Source organism: Hypanus sabinus, chromosome 9 (assembly GCF_030144855.1).
Source record: "Hypanus sabinus isolate sHypSab1 chromosome 9, sHypSab1.hap1, whole genome shotgun sequence".
NCBI classification, from domain to species: Eukaryota; Metazoa; Chordata; class Chondrichthyes; order Myliobatiformes; family Dasyatidae; genus Hypanus; species Hypanus sabinus.
In genome coordinates this window covers 2,897,496-2,916,011 of record NC_082714.1, presented here as the reverse complement: position 1 = coordinate 2,916,011, position 18,516 = coordinate 2,897,496, and the positions used below count along the sequence as shown (strand labels likewise).

General features: G+C 42.6%; 1 protein-coding gene and 1 non-coding gene across 3 annotated transcripts in view; both read left to right on the top strand.

Moving 5' to 3' along the window:
* Positions 1-18,516, top strand: part of rab11fip3 (RAB11 family interacting protein 3 (class II)) — a 201,396-nt gene that overhangs the window by 82,188 nt on the left and 100,692 nt on the right. For both annotated transcript variants that reach the window (XM_059978857.1, XM_059978856.1), the window contains exon 3: positions 256-347. In XM_059978857.1, coding sequence (XP_059834840.1) covers positions 256-347 — 92 coding nt within the window. The remainder of the gene's footprint in view (positions 1-255; positions 348-18,516) is intronic.
* On the top strand, positions 11,615-11,739 carry LOC132400151 (U6atac minor spliceosomal RNA). Its single transcript, XR_009514185.1, has one exon. It is a non-coding gene; the product is annotated as a U6atac minor spliceosomal RNA (small nuclear RNA).

Here is an 18,516-nt window from a genome sequence, read left to right as displayed (position 1 = left end):
TTACTGAAGTCCATCGAGACAATGTCTACTGCTCTGTCATCATTGCTCTTAATTATGTTGATAGTGAACAAGATGTGAGTGTTAATTCATTTTTGTTAGATGGCCATATATTTGGAGTTACTCCTAATTAGATCTGAAATATTACTGACCTTATAAACTTATTCAGTTTTCATATGAATAAGTGAGACAAAGGTGTGCATGGTATGAATCTCTCCTGTGTAAAGAAACTGAGGAAGTTCCCTTTTCTGTCTGCAGATTCTGACAGTCAGAACGATGATGCTGGATTTGGAAATGAAGATGACGTACTACCCTGCTCTGATGGATTTGAGGACTTCAATTGCTTTGAGGCGAGTATATCAATGATTAATTGCCACTGGAAGTTAGCAGCTTCAGGACTTTACTTGTTTAAATGATTCTCAGTAGTTCACTTAGTAACTGCACTACAAGTAAAATCGACCAATATAGCAGCAGCGGATCTTTGTCTTTGATCACTGAGGTCAGCTTGGCACAGCCTGTACTTGTTTGGAAGAGTTACCATCTTCACTAAATCAAATTGTTCAATTCAGTCATCACAGAGGAGCTGTTGCAGTGGGCATACTGTTAAAGAGATACTAATTGTATGTTTCCTCCATTTGCAATGTAAGTTCAAGTTCTAATGGAAAGACTGACAGGAAGTAGTTTCTTCAGTCAGTGTTTAAAGTATAATGTGGATGAGTACTGATGGTGAGGCAACTGTTAACTGTTCCACTGATTTGGCTTTATCAAAACATTCTGTCTAATTGTCCAAGCAACACACACAAAATGCTGGTGGAACACAGCAGGCCAGGCAGCATCTATAGGGAGAAGCGCTGTCGACGTTTCGGGCCGAGGCCCTTCGTCAGGACTAACCGAAAGAAAAGATAGTAAGAGATTTGAAAGTGGGGGGGAGGGGAAAATGCGAAATGATAGGGGGAGACAGGAGGGGGTGGGGTGAAGCTAAGAGCTGGAAAGGTGATTGGCAAAAGGGATACAGAGCTAGAGAAGGGAAAGGATCATGGTACGGGAGGCCCAGGCAGAAAGAAAGGGGGAGGGGAGCACCAGAGGGAGATGGAGAACAGGCAGAGTGATGGGCAGAAAGAGAGAAAAAAAACTAAATATATCAGGGATGGGGTAAGAAGGGGAGGGGCATTAATGGAAGTTAGAGAAGTCAATGTTCATGACATCAGGTTGGAGGCTACCCAGCCGGTATTTAAGGTGTTCTTCCTCCAACCTGAGTGTGGCTTCATCTTGACAGTGTAGGAGGCCATGGATAGACATATCAGAATGGGAATGGGACGTGGAATTAAAATGTGTGGCCACTGGGAGATCCTGCTTTCTCTGGCGGACAGAGCGTAGGTGTTCTGCGAAACGGTCTCCCAGTCTGCGTCGTGTCTCACCAAAATATAAAAGGCCACACCAGGAGCACTGGATGCATTATACCACACCAGCTGACTCACAGGTGAAGTATCGCCTCACCTGGAAGGACTGTCTGGGGCCCTGAATGGTGGTGAGGGAGGAAGTGTAAGGGCAGGTGTAGCACTTGTTCCGCTTACAAGAATAAGTGCCAGGAGAAGGATCGGTGGGAAGGGATGGGGGGGACGAATGGACAAGGGAGTCGCGTAGGCAATGATCCCTACAGAAAGCAGAAGGTGGGGGGAGGGATAGATGTGCTTGGTGGTGGGATCCCGTTGGAGGTGGCGGAAGTTACGGAGAATTATAAGTTGGATCCAGAGGCTGGTGGGGTGGTAGGTGAGGACAAGGGGAACCCTATCCTGAGTGGGGTGGCGGGAGGATCGGGTAAGGGCAGATGTGCGTGAAATGGGAGGGATGCGTTTGAGAGCAGAGTTGATGGTGGAAGAAGGGAAGCTCCCTTGTTTAAAAAAGGAAGACATCTCCTTCGTCCTGGAATGAAAAGCCTCATCCTGAGAGCAGATGCGGCAGAGACAGAGGAATTGTGAGAAGGGGATAGCATTTTTGCAAGAGACAGGGTGGGAAGAGTCCAGGTAGCTGTGAGAGTCTGTAGGCTTATAGTAGTTATCAGTAGATAGGCCGTCTCCAGAGATGGAGACAGAAAAATCTAGAAAAGGGAGAGGTGTCAGAAATAGACCAGGTAAATTTGAGGGCAGGGTGAAAGTTGGAGGCAAAGTTAATGAAGTCAACGAGCTCAGCATGCGCACAGGAGGCAGCGCCAATGCAGTCGTCGATGTAGCGAAGAAAAGAGGGGGATGGATACCAGTATAGGCTTGGAACATGGACTGTTCCACAAAGCCAACAAAAAGGCAGGCATAACTGGGATCCATGCGGGTGCCCATGGCTACACCTTTGGTTTGGAGGAAGTGGGAGGAGCCAAAGGAGAAATTATTGAGAGTAAGAATTAATTCGGCTATACGGAGGAGAGTGGTGGTAGAAGGGAATTGGTTAGGTCTGGAATCCAAAAAGAAGCGGAGAGCTTTGAGACCTTACTGGTGTTCTCCATCTCCCTCTGGTCTCCCCTCACCCTTTTGTTTCTCTCTAGGCCTCCTGTCCCATGATCCTTTCCCTTCTCTAGCTCTATATCCCTTTTGCAAATTACCTTTCTGGCTCTTGGCTTCACCCCACCCCCTCCTGTCTCCCCCTACCATTTGGCATTTTCCCCTCCCCTCCTACTTTCAAATCTCTTACTATCTTTCTTTTCAGTTAGTTCTGACGAAGGGCCTTGGCCCAAAGTGTTGACAGCACTTCTCCCTATAGATGCTGTCTGGCCTGCTGCGTTCCACCAGCATTTTGTGTGTGTTGCTTGAATTTCCAGCATCTGCAGATTTCCTTGTGTTTGCCTGTCTGATTGACCGTGCATTTGATGGGATGTGCTTCCTATCCCGGTACTCTGTACCACTACACCACCGACCGGCTTCCTATTTCGGTACTCTGTACCACTACACCACTGACTGGCTTCCTATCCCGGTACTCTGTACCACTACACCACCGACCGGCTTCCTATCCTGGTACTCTGAGCTTATTCTATTCTTTCTTTGCTTGTATATTGGGCCTGCTTAGCATCATGCCAGCAGTGCTGACTTGTTTGGAGCCCTTGAACTTCTCAGAGCTCATGAGGATGTACCCTTGAATTTAAAATAGCATTGAGCTGTGTGCAGCCTGCATAATTCTAGACCAGGAGTTCTCAGCAAGTCTCACTAGAGTTTAGAAGAAATCTACCAATTTTTAAAAGAGCTAGAAAGAGTGGACGTGGAGAGGATGTCTCCAATCGGAGTAAGAGTATAGGACCAGAAGGCAGAGCCTTAGAATAGAAGAATATTCATTTAGAACAGAGATGAGGAGAAATTTCTTTAGCCAGAAGGTAATGAATCTGTGGAATTCATTTCCACAGTGTGGAGGTCAAGTCATTGGGTATGTATAAAACAGAGGTTGATTGATTCTTGATTAGTCAGGGTGTCAAAGGTTGCGGTGAGAAGGCAGCAGACTGGGGCTGAGGGGGATAGTAAATTGTCCACAGTGGAGTGGCAGAGGAGACTGGATGAGCTGAATGGCCTAGTTCTGCTCCCATCTATTATGATCTTTTGGACTTTGCCTTCCACTGATGCCTCTGTAGCATTGGATCACCTGTGGCTTGGTGTTCAGAGGCTGGTATTGGGTGGGTGGGTTGAGGGTACAGGCTACACCCTGTCTAGCCAGGTGAACCTTTTCTTTTTTGCTACTAATAGTTTCTCCAAATTCCTCTTCATTAAATGTCTGCTTCCCTAACCTCTGGGAGGTTATTAGAAACATAGAAACATAGAAAATAGGTGCAGGAGTAGGCCATTTGGCCATTCGAGCTGCACCGCCATTCAGTATGATCATGGCTGATCATCCAACTCAGAACCCTGTACCTGCTTTTTCTCCATATCCCCTGATCCCTTTAGCCACAAGGGCCATATCTAACTTCCTCTTAAATATAGCCAATGAACCAGCCTCAACTGTTTCCTGTGGCAGAGAATTCCACAGATTCACCACTCTCTGTGTGAAGAAGTTTTTCCTCATCTCGGTCCTAAAAGGCTTCCCCTTTATCCTTAAACTGTGACCCCATTCCTGAATTATACAAGAAGCGTGTAGAACTTCAAACTAAATTTAATCTTCTGTCTACTCAACCTGTCGAACGCCAACTTCTTGAAAGTAAGAGTCGCTTCTATATTCATGGTGACAAATCTGGTAAATTTCTAGCCAATCAGCTAAGATGTTCCAAAGCCAAACAACATATTACAAAGATCCGGAAGGAGAATGGAGACTTTACATCGGATCACTTAGAAATCAATGACGCATTAAAAAATTTCTATTCTCGACTTTATTCCTCTAAATCTTTGAATGACAATATCTCTGTTGATCATTTTTTAAATAATCTGAATATTCCTTCACTTTCATCTGATTTTAAAGCCAGACTTAATGCGCCTATATCATCAGAAGAAATATCTTTTGCAATTTCTGCATTGTCTTCAGGGAAATCTCCTGGACCTGATGGGTTCCCCGTAGAATTTTATAAATCATTCTCTTCACTTCTTTCTCCTCAGTTATTCTCAGTATTATCTGACTCGTTTAATTGTGGTAAATTGCCACCCTCTTTTAATGAGGCATCTATTATTCTTTTATTAAAAAAGGGTAAAGACCCAACAGAGTGTTCCTCGTATAGGCCGATTTCTTTGCTTAATGTTGATGTTAAAATCTTGGCCAAAGTTCTGGCTCATAGATTAGAAACTGTTATTCCCTCTATTATTTCTGATGATCAAACTGGTTTTATTAAAAACCGTCTTCCTTTTTTTAACATCCGGCGTTTATTTAACATTTTATATTCACCTCCAACTGGGATTCCTGAATGTGTTATTGCCCTCGATGCGGAGAAAGCATTTGATTGTATAGAGTGGAACTACCTTTTTGCAGTTTTAGAAAAATTTGACTTTGGTCAAAGTTTTATTTCTTGGATCAAATTGCTGTATTTGTGTCCTACTGCCTCTGTTTTGACTAGTTTTCAGAAATCCCAGTTATTTAACCTCAAACGTGGCACCTGTCAGGGATGCCCTTTAAGTCCCTTTCTCTTTGATTTGGCTATAGAACCTTTGGCGATAGCATTTCGAAATTGTCCTGAATTGACCGGGATTTGGGGAGGGGGTGTTGAGCATAAAGTTTCTCATTATGCTGATGACTTATTACTTTTTCTTTCAAATCTGTCTACATTCTTACCTCCAATGTTTTCACTTCTTGATCAGTTTAGCCAGATCTCTGGCTATAAACTTAATTTACATAAGAGCGAACTTTTCCCAATTAATAAAGAAGCACAAGAATTAACATTTCGTGATCTTCCTTTTAAAGTAGTTCATAATCAATTTACTTATCTTGGGATTACAGTCACAAGGAAGTTTAAAGATCTCTTTCGTGAAAATTTTGCCACTCTTTCATATACTATAAAACAGAGTCTGTTACAATGGTCACCTCTATCTATGTCTTTGGTAGGTCATATTAATGTTGTTAAAATGTATGTTCTCCCTAAACTTTTATATTTATTTCAATCAATCCCAATTTTTATTCCTAAATCTTTTTTTGATTCCTTAGACTCTATTATTTTGTCATATCTGTGGAAGAATAAGCGATCTAGAATTAATAAAGTTTATCTCCAAAAATCTAAAAAAGAGGGTGGCATGGCTTTGCCTAACTTTTGTTTATATTATTGGGCAGCCAATATACGTTGTGCTACCTTTTGGTCTTTTTTCCATGGCCAACCTGAGTGCCCTAATTGGGTGGCAATGGAGTTGAGTTCCACTAAAGATTTATCTTTCTCTGCACTTCTTGGCTCTGTACTCCCTAGTAGTTTGTCCAGATTAATTGTTAATCCTCTTGTTAGACACATTTTGCGTATATGGGCTCAGTTTAGGAAATTTTATGGTTTCCATGGTTTTTCCTTTTCTAGCCCTATCTTACATAATCACCTTTTTTTACCTACTACGTATGATTCAGCATTCCATGATTGGTATAGGAAGGGCATTAGACATTTTGAAGATCTTTTTATTGATAATCACTTCGCTTCTTTTCAACAGCTCTGTGCTAAGTTCAATCTGCCCAATGCTCATTTTTTTAGATATCTCCAAATTAGACACTTTATTAATCCTTTAATTCCTAACTTCCCTGAAATGCCTGAGAAAAATGTTATGGATTTCTTTCTTTCTATTAATCCACTAGGTAAAGGTTTAATATCATTTATTCGTGATAAATTAGCTTCCTTACGGCGTGCCCCTGTGGATAAAATTAGAATGGCTTGGGAGCATGATTTAAATATCTCCTTATCTGATGAGACTTGGGACTCGATTCTCAAATCGGTTAATTCAACCTCTCTTTGTGCTCGCCATTGCCTTTTACAGTTCAAGATTGTTCATAGAGCCCATATATCTAAATCTAAACTATCTCGATTTTACCCTAATATTATTCCTCTCTGTGATAAATGCAAAAGGGGCGAGGCCTCTCTCATTCATATGTACTGGTTTTGTCCTAGCTTAGAGAAATTTTGGAAAAATGTCTTCATACCGTTATCTTATATTCTGAATCACCACCTAGAACCTAACCCTTTAATTGCTTTGTTCGTTTTTTTGGGTGAGTCAGATTTACGTCTGAGTTCGACGAAGTGTCGAATATTTTGCTTCTCTCCTGGCTAGACGTTTAATCCTCCTTAGATGGAGAGATGTTGCCCTGCCCACGCATGCTCAAAGGCTTAATGATATTATGTCCTGCTTAGACCCTGAAAAAATTCATTATTCAGTTCTTAATTCGGATACAAAGTTCCATAAGGTCTGGGGACCTTTTATTGAGTACTTTCATAACCTTCCTCTTAACTAAGGTTTTTTTCTCGGTCCCTTGCTTTTAGCTCCTTTTTTTTGGTAGTAGGCATTAATATCTTATGTTGCTAAGTGTATTTACAGTTTTGGGGGTTTGAATGTCCTGATTTATACTCTCTATATTTTGTTGTGGTTGGTCTGGAGTTCTTTTTTGTTGCGGTGCTTGGGGAGGATACTAATTTTACATGTCTTCAATTTGGGTGCTTTCTCAATTATCTTCTTTTGTATTATATTATTATTGTATGTTTATTTTTGCACTGTATTAATGTTCTTCATTTCGATCTGGGTTTTTTTAAATCTGTAGCGATGTAGAAAATGTATAAAAAAACTAATTAAGAAAAAAACTGTGACCCCTCGTTCTGGACTTCCCCAACATCGGAAACAATCTTCCTGCATCTAGCCTGTCCAATCCCTTTAGAATTTTATATGTTTCAATAAGATCCCCCCACAATCTTCTAAATTCTAGTGAGTATAAGCCTAGTTGATCCCGTCTTTCTTCATATGAAAGTTCTGCCATCCCAGGAACCAATCTGGTGAACCTTCTCTGTACTCCCTGTATGGCAAGAATGTCTTTCCTCAGATTAGGGGACCAAAACTGCACACAATATTCTAGGTGCGATCTCACCAAGGCCTTGTACAACTGCAGTAGAACCTCCCTGCACCTGTACCCAAATCCTTTTGCTATGAATGCCAACATACCATTTGCCTTTTTCACCGCCTGCTGTACCTGCATGCCCACCTTCAATGACTGGTGTACAATGACACCCAGGTCTCGTTGCATCTCCCCTTTTCCTAATCGGCCACCGTCAGATAATAATGTTTTCCTGTTCTTGCAACCAAAGTGGATAACCTCACATTTATCCACATTAAGTTGCATCTGCCATGAATTTGCCCACTCACCTAACTATCCAAGTCACCCTGCATCCTCTTAGCATCCTCCTCACAGCTAACACCGCCGCCCAGCTTCGTGTCATCCGTAAACTTGGAGATGCTGCATTTAATTCCCTTGTCTAAATCATTAGTATATATTGTAAACAACTGGGGTCCCAGCACTGAGCCTTGCGGTACCCCACTAGTCACTGCCTGCCATTCTGAAAAGGTCCCGTTTACTCCCACTCTTTGCTTCCTGTCTGCCAACCAATTCTCTATCCACATCAATACCATACCCCCAATACCGTGTAAGTTTGCACACTAATCTCCTGTGTGGGACCTTGTCAAAAGCCTTGTGAAAATCTATGTATACCACATCAACTGGTTCTCCCCTATCCACTCTACTAGTTACATCTTCAAAAAATTCTATAAGATTCGTCAGACATGATTTTCCTTTCACAAATCCATGCTGACTTTGTCCGATGATTTCACCTCTTTCCAAATGTGCTGTTATCACATCTTTGATAACCGACTCTAGCATTTTCCCCACCACCGATGTCAGACTAACCAGTCTATAATACTCCGGTTTCTCCCTCCCTCCTTTTTTAAGAAGTGAGGTTACATTTGCCACCCTCCAATCCTCAGGAACTAATCCAGAATCTAAGGAGTTTTGAAAAATGATCACTATTTCTTGGGCTACTTCCTTAAGCACTCTGGGATGCAGACCATCTGGCCCTGGGGATTTATCTGCCTTTAATCCCTTCAATTTACCTAACACCACTTCCCTACTAACATGTATTTCCCTCAGTTCCTCCATCTCACTAGACCCTTGGTCCCTTACTATTTCCAGAAGATTATTTATGTCTTCCTTAGTGAAGACAGAAACAAAATAGTTATTCAATTGGTCTGCCATGTCTTTGTTCCCTATGATCAGTTCACCTCTTTCTGACTGTAAAGGATCTACATTTGTCTTGACCAATCTTTTTCTTTTCACGTATCTATAAAAGCTTTTACAGTCAGTTTTTATGTTCCCTGCCAGCTTTCTCTCATAACCTTTTTTCCCTTTCCTAATTAAGCCCTTTGTCCTCCTCTGCTGGTCTCTGAATTTCTCCCAGTCCTCAGGTGTGCTGCTTTTTTTTGCTAATTTATATGTTTCTTCTTTGGACTTGATACTATCCCTAATTTCCCTTGTCAGCCACGGGTGCATTACCTTCCCTGGTTTATTCTTTTGCCAAACTGGGATGAACAATTGTTGTAGTTCATCCATGCGATCTTTAAATGCTTGCCATTGCATATCCACCGTCAACCCTTTAAGTATCATTTGCCAGTCTACCTTAGCTAATTCACATCTCATACCTTCAAAGTTACCCTTCTTTAAGTTCAGAACCTTTGTTTCTGAATTAACTATGTCACACTCCATCTTAATGAAGAATTCCACCATATTATGGTCACTCTTACCCAAGGGGCCTCGCATGACAAGATTGCTAACTAACCCTTCCTCATTGCTCAATACCCAATCTAGAATGGCCTGCTCTTTAGTTGGTTCCTCGACATGTTGGTTCAGAAAACCATCCCACATACATTCCAAGAAATCCTCTTCCTCAGCACCCTTGCTAATTTGGTTCACCCAATCTATATGTAGATTGAAGTCACCCATTATAACTACTGTTCCTTTATTGCACGCATTTCTAATTTCCTGTTTAATGCCATCCCCAACCTCACTACTACTGTTAGGTGACCTGTACACAACTCCCACCAGCGTTTTCTGCTCTTTAGTGTTATGCAGTTCTACCCATATCGATTCTGCATCCTCCAGGCTAATGTCCTTCCTTTCTATTGCGTTAATCTCCTCTCTAACCAGCAATGCTACCCCACCTCCTTTTCCTTCCTGTCTATCCCTCCTGAATATTGAATATTCCTGGATGTTGAGCTCCCATCCTTCAATTCGTATACCTTCAATGAAGACAGAACCAAGTAATTGTTTTGTGCTCTGCCAAATCTTATTATAAATACCTATTTTGTCTTATGACTATAAAGAGTCTTGCCTCCAGTTGTCTGCACTCATCCTTTTCTAATATGACATCTATATGTAAATCTTTCCCCTTCCAGGCATCTCCCAGCTTCTTACTTCATCCGATCCCTTCTTACTCTTCACCCACCTGGCTTCACCTATCACCTTCTCGCTTGACTTCCTTCCCCTCAACCCCAACACCTTATTCTGGTATTTTCTCCCTTTCTATCCAGTCCTGATGAAGGATCTTGGCCTGAAATGTCAATTGTTTATTCCTCTCCCCAGATGCTGCCTGACTGGCTGACTCACTCCAGCATTTTGTGTGTGTTGCTTTTTCATATTTCTTGCAAAATTTCTCGTCTACACTTTTTTTCTCCGACATGCTGCCAGCAAGAAGCGAAGTGCTGTATACTTCCAACATGTCTGAGCTGACCCTAACCCATGATACAAAGTATGATGACAACATGGAATACTTCAGGAATTGACCGGATCTTTGCGTGGGCTTTTAATGGGAAAGTTGCTTCCATCCAACTGGTGACAGCACTTTGGTGACTGGACGTGACATCTCAATCTCCATTTACTGATTATGATTTAAACCTGTGACCTGAAGGCGTTGTTGCCCTTGAGGCTGGTTTGTTCGTACAGGAACCTCTGGTGACTCTGCCTCTACTTGCTTTAACAACTCCTGCTCGGCTAGCTTCCTGTATTCACAAGGCAGTGCGGCTGCAGATTCGGATGATATTTTGAAAAATAATAACCTGTCTTCGCTTTCTATTCAGCCATTTTCATCAGAATCAGGTTTATTATCACTGGTATATGTCATGGAATTTATTGTTTTGTGGCAGCAGTACTTTGCAGTACATAAAATACACTATAAATTACAATAAGATACATTATTATTTATATGTGTATATGTATGTATATATGTCTATGTGTGTGTGTAATATATGTATACAAAAATATGGCTCGGAGGGCCTATTGTGTGCTGTATCTCAATAAATAGACAAACATTCAGAAATCTGATGGCAGAGGGGGAGAAGCTTTTCCCAAAACACTGACTATGTGTCTTCAGGCTCCTGTATCCTCCCCGATGGTAGCACTGCACCTCTGAACAATAACAATAAAGGCAATTGAAGCTCAGCAGCACAAGAACAGCTTTTATAATCATGTTCGTTTCTAAAGAAGTGAATGATGGTTTAAGCATGTGGTCGGCAGAGGTACAAGACATATAAGGCTAGCCTGGGGGGGGGGGGGGTATCACCAATCTATGCAGCTGAAATGTTCTGGTGATGTGGAGGGTAGATTGCTGCTGTCCTGGCCTTGAGGTACACTGTGGGACCATTCAATTGTCAAGTTAATTATTGCATGCCTAAGTGATTGGATGCATGAGAGCAATGGAAAAGCTTACTAGCAGCAGAATTACAGGCACATAGCAACAAATAAGCAGCATTCACAAGAAGAACATAAATTAGACACATTCTTTTATCAGAAAGAACATAATTAGAACAAAAAGGACAATTTATTTTAGTACAAAGTGTTGCTAAGTTGAAGTGATGAAGGAGTTAGTTGGTTTAAAAATCAAATGGTAACTGTTGGTAAACTTTGTGATACTTCAGGCCTCTTGCCTGATGTTAAATGTGAAAAGATGGCATGGCTTGCATGGTGAGGATAGTTCATGGAAATTGCCATCTTGAGCCAGGCAGTGCCTCCTGTAGATACTACCAGATGGAATACAGTGTTGGGAAATGTTTGATAATGAATTTTGGTAAAAGGAACTATAATGCAGACTACTATCTAAATGGGAAGGAAGTTCAACATCAGAGTTGCAGAGGAACTTGGGAGTCCTTGTGCAAGACTCCCAAAAAGTGTGTTGTATGAAAGGAGAGAAGGTTAGCACTCCCCTTGATAAGGATGGAAGGAGCCCTAGTGGCCTTACAACACACAAATGGTTAAGGCATTGCCATCTACTTAGTGGCATCAAGATTTATTTAAAAAAAACACAAAAAAAAGACTCCCAAAAAGTAAATTTACAGGTTGAGTTTGTGGTAAGGGCAGCAAATGCAATGTTTGCATTTATTTCAAGTGGAATAGAATATAAAAGCAAGGAGATAACGCCGAGTCTTTATAAGACACTAGTCAGGCTGCAGTTGGAGTATTGTCAACAGTTTTTGGCCCCATATTTCAGAAAGAATGTGTTGTTAGTGGAGAGAATCTAGACGAGGTTCACGAGGATGATTCCAGGAATGAAGGGGTTAACATATGAGGAGCGTTTTTGCAGCTTTGGGCCTGTACTCACTGGAATTTAGAAGTATATGTGGGGATCTCATTGAAACCTTCTGAATATTGATAGGACTAAGTAGGGTGGATGTGAAGAGGATGTTTCCTGTGATGGGGGTATGCAGAACTAGAGAGCACGGCCTCAAAATTGAGGGGTGACCTTTTAGAACAGAGTTTTTTTTTAGCTGGAGAGTAGTGAATCTGTGGAAAGCTCTGCCACAGACTGCAGTGGAGACCAAGTCTGTGGGGATATTTAAGATGCCAGTTGATGCTTTCTTGATCAGTCAGGGCATCAAAGGATATAGCGAGAAGGCAGGTGTATGGGGTTGAGTGGGATCCGGCATCAGCCATGATGGTATGACGGAGCAAATTTGATGGGCCGAATGGCCTTATTCTGCTCCTCTGTCTTATGGTCTAAGCTGAGCCTCTTTAATGTCCGAAGAAAGTAAAGATACTATTGCACTTTCCTTGTGATTGCATGTCTGTGCTGGGCTCATGTGAGGTGCAGAGTAGATTTGTTGGCAGGGTTACCATACAGGAGCGTGAGACAAAGCTGTTTTGTACCTGTGGGTTTGGATTGCTTTTAATAATTGCTGCTATTGTTCAGAGGTGCACTACATTTCGGAAATTACTATGAAACTGATAGTGCGGTTGTTCCAGGAAAGGTTTTAAACAAATAATTAAGATGGATACTCCCAACTGTAGTCCCATTTGGACCCCATGAGATGACAGTTGTCCTTTAGTCTGACATTTAGATATTTGTTCCTGCAATTTTTGGATCCAGAGAGTAACAGATAACCTTGCTCCACGATAGCATTCAGTTAGCGTAACACTATTACAGAGCCAGGGACCAGGGAACTGAGTGCTCCAGTTTCCTTCCACATTCCAAAGACGTATGAATTAGCAGGTTAATTGGTCACATTGTAATTGGGTGGTGCAGACTCCTTGGGCCGTAAGGACTGGTTACCGTGCCGTACCTCTAAATTAAATGAATTGTTAATAAACTGAGCCTTTTAAATAAGTAGCTCAGAGAAGAGCCTTTCCTATTAATTAATTTCCAGATTTGTGCGTCATTATGTTCAGTGTTTATTGATCTTTCCCAAAGTGCAGTTGAGAAAGTGATGAGCTGGCACCATGAATTTTTGTAGTGGTTCTGGTGAAATGCTATTGGCTTCTCTGATGGTGAAAACTCCACTGATGTGGTGTGTGGTTCCCTTGGTAATACTTCCTAATAGATCTCAAACTTTGTAATTACACAAGACAAATATAGCTGCACTGTGAAGCCAAATTGCATTACCTTAAAACTCTCCATTTGCCACACTGAAGAAGTTGTTTATTCCTAGGGCAGTAATAGCTAATGCAAAGAAGCATAACTTTCAGGTGATTGGAGGGAAGTATAGGGGTGAATGTTAGAGGTAAGTTTTTAACATGGAGTGGTAGGTTTGTGGGGTGGTGGTAGAGGCAGATACATTAAGGACATCTAAGAGACTCTTAGGCACATGGATGATAGAAAAGTGGAGGACTTTGTGGGAGGCAAGGGTTAGATTGATCTTAGAGTAGATTAAAATGGCAGCACAACATTGTGGCTGAAAGGCCTGGGCTGTGCTATGTTCTACATCTCTTGTTGCCTTTCCACAGCTTGTTCATAAGATTAAGTTGTGTTATTTCTTTGTCCTTCCCATCACAATGTTGCTGTCATTAAAAACTTTGCCAGGTGGGCCTTATGTTTGCCTGCCTTGCGTTGAGTTCAGATGCCTTTCCAGTGAACTGAGCATCAAAATCAGGCAGAGGTGTTGTCTTTCAGAAATTGTATTAATCTGGGATGCAATTAAAAATACTGTGGCTAACTGTTATCGTGTAATCAACATCATTCAGCAGTTTAGCAACTCATTACTGCTTTGTGGGAGCTAGCTGTGTACAAGTTAGCAATCCCACTCCCTATAGTGTAACTGTGACTGCGCAGCAATAGGTACCTCCTAGCCTGCATTTAATATTGTAATTTTGGAGGAGTTCAATAGAGATTTATCAGGTGTATTCCCTGCACCTGATAAATCTCTATTATCAGGTCTAGATAGAGTGGATGAGTCTAGACCAGAAGGCACAGCCTTAGAATAGAGAGATGCCCAATTACAACAAACATGAGAAGGAATTTCTTTAGCTGGAGTGTGGTGAGTCTGTGGAATTCATTGCCACTGAGTATCTTTAAAGCAGAGGTTGATAGGTTCTTGATTAGTCAGGGTGTCAAAGGTTACGTGAAGAAGGCAGGAGAATGGGGTTAAGAGGGATAATAAATCAGCCATGATGAAATGGTGGAGCAGACTCAGTGGGCTGAAAGGCCTAATTCTGCTCCTAAGACCATAATAAGATTTGTAAACAAATCTGAATGTCAAGAGAGGCCAAACAGATTGGGTCTGTATTCTTTGTCATTTGGAAGAACAAAGAGTGACCTTATTCAAATGTCTTAACTTCCTAACGGAGCCTGATAGGGGAGATGCCAGAATGTTTTCAGTAGTGAAGTCTTTATTTAGGAGATGTAGTTACAGAGTAATTGGTGCTGGGGTGGCGATACATTTCTACTAAAGGAAGTGCAAGACACTCCTTCCCTCCACTAGCCGGCAGGTAACCCTTTGGGTAAAGTGTAGCGCCTACTTTAACTCCCCTGATCAGGATCACGTGAAGCCATGGGAGTAGGTGGTGGATGAGCAGCTGTTGCAGATCACGAGCCCTGGTTATATCACCACAGATGCCAGGCAGACAATCTCTGAAGAGTATTGATAATGGCTGGGGTCACCCGTTTTGTAAAGACTTTGCCCAGAAGAAGGCAATGCAAACCACTGTAGAAAAATTTGCCAAGAACAATCATGGGTCACAGAAGGACCATGATCGCCCACATCATATGACATGGCACATACGAGTGAACGAGTTGCAAGATAAGACTGGTCCTTTACAATGGAGGCACATAGAAGTTCACTTTTCAAAGGGGATGACAAATCTCCTGAGGACTGTGGAGGCCAGTCCACAGATGTTGTTATTATCAGAGAGTTGAAGATTATGGTGTTCTGAAGAAGAGCTGAAGCCATTGTAGATCAGCCGTTTTATTGAAGTGGGACAGATTTGAGGGGTCTGGTGGCCTTCTGCTTACAATTCTTTGTGAGTGAATCAATTGCTCCGTATTCCTTATTGGCTGAATGGCCTTCTGTTCTATTACCACAATCACACATACTAAATCTTTTTATTAGAAGCGCAATTAATTTATTTCAATAAAGAAGTTCAAGTTTAAAAGCAGGAAACATGAGATTTTCCCCATATCTACATAGCATTGGCCTAATGAGATTATTAAATGACAGAGATTGTTCTATAGTTCTCGAATTTTGCCTGCAGGGAAATAGTATTGTTCATATCAAATAGTTTGTTCATTTCAATTGTAAATCATTAGGGCTACACCGCTAATCTCTGGGGAAGTTGAACGCCCAATGTCTATGAATTCACAAGATGGCCTTAACTGGAGTCTGTGTGTGGGTGGGAGGGATGAACTGTTGTTGCATTCTCACTGAGTCTGTGCTGCTTCATTGTGTGTTGTGTTGTGTTCTGACGATCATTGTGACACCAGAATGTGTGCCAACACTTGCGGGCGGCCCCAGCACCTAGCACGTCCTTCGGTGTGTTGGTTGTTGAACCAAACAGTGCCTTTCGCTGTATGTTTTGATGTATGTATGGTAAATAAATTTGGATCTGAACTCTGATGGCATCAGTGCCAGGCTAGCCTGCCCATGAATTTTGCATTGTAGATTATCAATATTCAAACAAAACCTCTAGCATAGACTATATGAGCCAAAGGGACTGTTTCTTTGCTGCAGGGCTCTTTTCAGGATGTGGGTTCAGGTGGCAAGGCCCAACATTGATTTTTCAACCTGGTGTCTCTAATACAATCAATTCAACTGTCCGGCACATCAGAGGGCAGCTGAAGGACATCACACTAGTACTGGACATTAACCATGTAGACCTTTGGCCTGGAAATAACAGGCAGTTTCATTCCCCAGATACTGTTACTGAACCACCCGAGCTCTAGGGTACTTTTTACCCTTTTCTGGGCTACTGTTATCAAAATTTATTCTCTGATTTTGAAACATAAACTGAATTTGCATTCCCAGATTTCTGAGGTAAGATTTAAATGTATTAGTCTAATTTGGGTTGTTAGTCTGATTTAAAATACCTGATACCCTGCTTTGTGTGTAAAGTGTTGCCGGGTGAGATATGCAGAGGGATTAGAATGGTGCAGATCAGTTCTGGGTGGGTTTTCAGATGTTGTCTTGTGTCTCAATTGGTACTGTTGATGAGGAAATCCAAGATAAACCGTATTTGCAGAGGGTCCAGAGATGGTTCATGAAAGAGATTCCAGAAATGAAATGGTTAACGTATGAGGAGTGTTTGGCTCTGGACTTGTGCTCAGTAGAGTTTAGAAGAATAAGGGGGGGATATCATGAAACCCACTGGGTATTAAAAGCCCTGGATTGAGTGAATTTGGAGAGGATGTTTCCTATTGTGGGGGAGCCAAAGACTAGAGGGCACAACCTTCGAATAGAGGGATATCCCTTTGGAGCAGCGATAAAGAGAAATTTCTTTAGCCAGAGGATGGTAAATCTGGAATCATTGCCATAGGTGGCTGTGAAGGCAAGTCTTTGAGTATATTTAAAGCAGAGGTTGATAGGTTCTTGATTAGTCAGGGTGGGAAAAAGTTACAGAGAGAAGGCAGGAGAATAGTGTTGAGAGGGATAATATATCAGCCATGATGGAATGGCGGAGCAGATTCGATGGGCTGAATGGCTTAATTCTGCTCCTATGTCTTACGGTATTATGACTTCCAGTTTTCTAAGGGAGCATTCAACTGCTGAAGCTCTCTCTGGAGGTGATAGGGTAGTGAGTGGGTAAGTGGATCTAGTGAAGGCAATTGAACAGTGACACCAGGGCCAAGTAAAAACAGACCAGTTTGGGAATAGCTTTCTTTCAACATAAAATGACCACCTGCGCAAGATGCTGGTATAGGGCTTTGGAATCATTTAACTGGCACCTGGATGCTGTCTGGGGTCATTGTGGATGGAAAAATATTGTCCAGCCAAAGTGGCCTCCTTAGGATGTAGTTATTTCGCCAGTGTCATACAGTACAACATTTTGTAATGACTCTGGGAGTGATTCATGTTCTGCCTGCGTAACTAGTGTCAAATTTTAAATACCTAAGCCTGTATGTTTCTGATGCAGGTGATAAAAATCCTGTTTACACTGTCTACATTTCTGTACGTATCCATCTCCCTTATCATTGTTACTGTTGATGTTTCTCTCTATTCAAAACGGGGTGTGCTGAAGGGCATTGGTGGCATGGAAAATTTATTAGTGAGCCTCTGGAGAGCCACAAATCCCAAGTGATATCCAGCCTGGAGCAAAGCCATGCTGTGTTTCAATCCAGTTTATAGCAACAAATCAACTGCAGTTGTGTGGAAATTGGTTACTGACAAGGCAAATGTGGAACAAAAACTGTGGAACAGAGAAGAGATACCAGGGGAGTAAAGTTAACTACAAATAGATAACTGGATAGCGACCTTGTCACAACAGGGAAGGAATTTGTGCTTAATCACATTGCTGTTGGCTCCACTTGTTGGCATGCTCGTGTGTGAATTTACAGGCACCTTGGGAACAAGTCCATAAAGTCAAGCATAAGAACCATATGGAAAATTACACACAAAATGCTGGAGGAACTCAGCAGGTCAGGCAGTTTCTAAGGGGCGGGGTAGGGGAGAAGAGAATAAACATTTGCCATTTCGGGCCAAGACCCTCCATCGGGACTAGAAAGGAAAGAAGCCAGAATAAGAAGGTGGGGGGGGGGGGGGGAGGAGTACAAGCTGGCAGGTGATAGGGGAGGATGGGTGGGTGGGGAATGGGGGATGAAGCTGGCAGGTGATGGGGGAGGATGGGTGGGTGGGGAATGGGGGATGAAGCTGGCAGGTGATAGGGGAGGATGGGTGGGTGGGGAATGGGGGATGAAGCTGGCAGGTGATAGGGGAGGATGGGTGGGTGGGGAATGGGGGATGAAGCTGGCAGGTGATAGGGGAGGATGGGTGGGTGGGGAATGGGGGATGAAGCTGGCAGGTGATGGGGGAGGATGGGTGGGTGGGGAATGGGGGATGAAGCTGGCAGGTGATAGGGGAGGATGGGTGGGTGGGGAATGGGGGATGAAGCTGGCAGGTGATGGGGAGGGTGGGTGGGGAATGGGGGATGAAGCTGGCAGGTGATAGGGGAGGATGGGTGGGTGGGGAATGGGGGATGAAGCTGGCAGGTGATAGGGGAGGATGGGTGGATGGGGAATGGGGGATGAAGCTGGCAGGTGATAGGGGAGGATGGGTGGGTGGGGAATGGGGGATGAAGCTGGCAGGTGATGGGTGGAAAAGGTAAAGGTCTGAAGAAGGAGGAGAGGAGAGTGGGCCATGGAAAAAAAGGAAG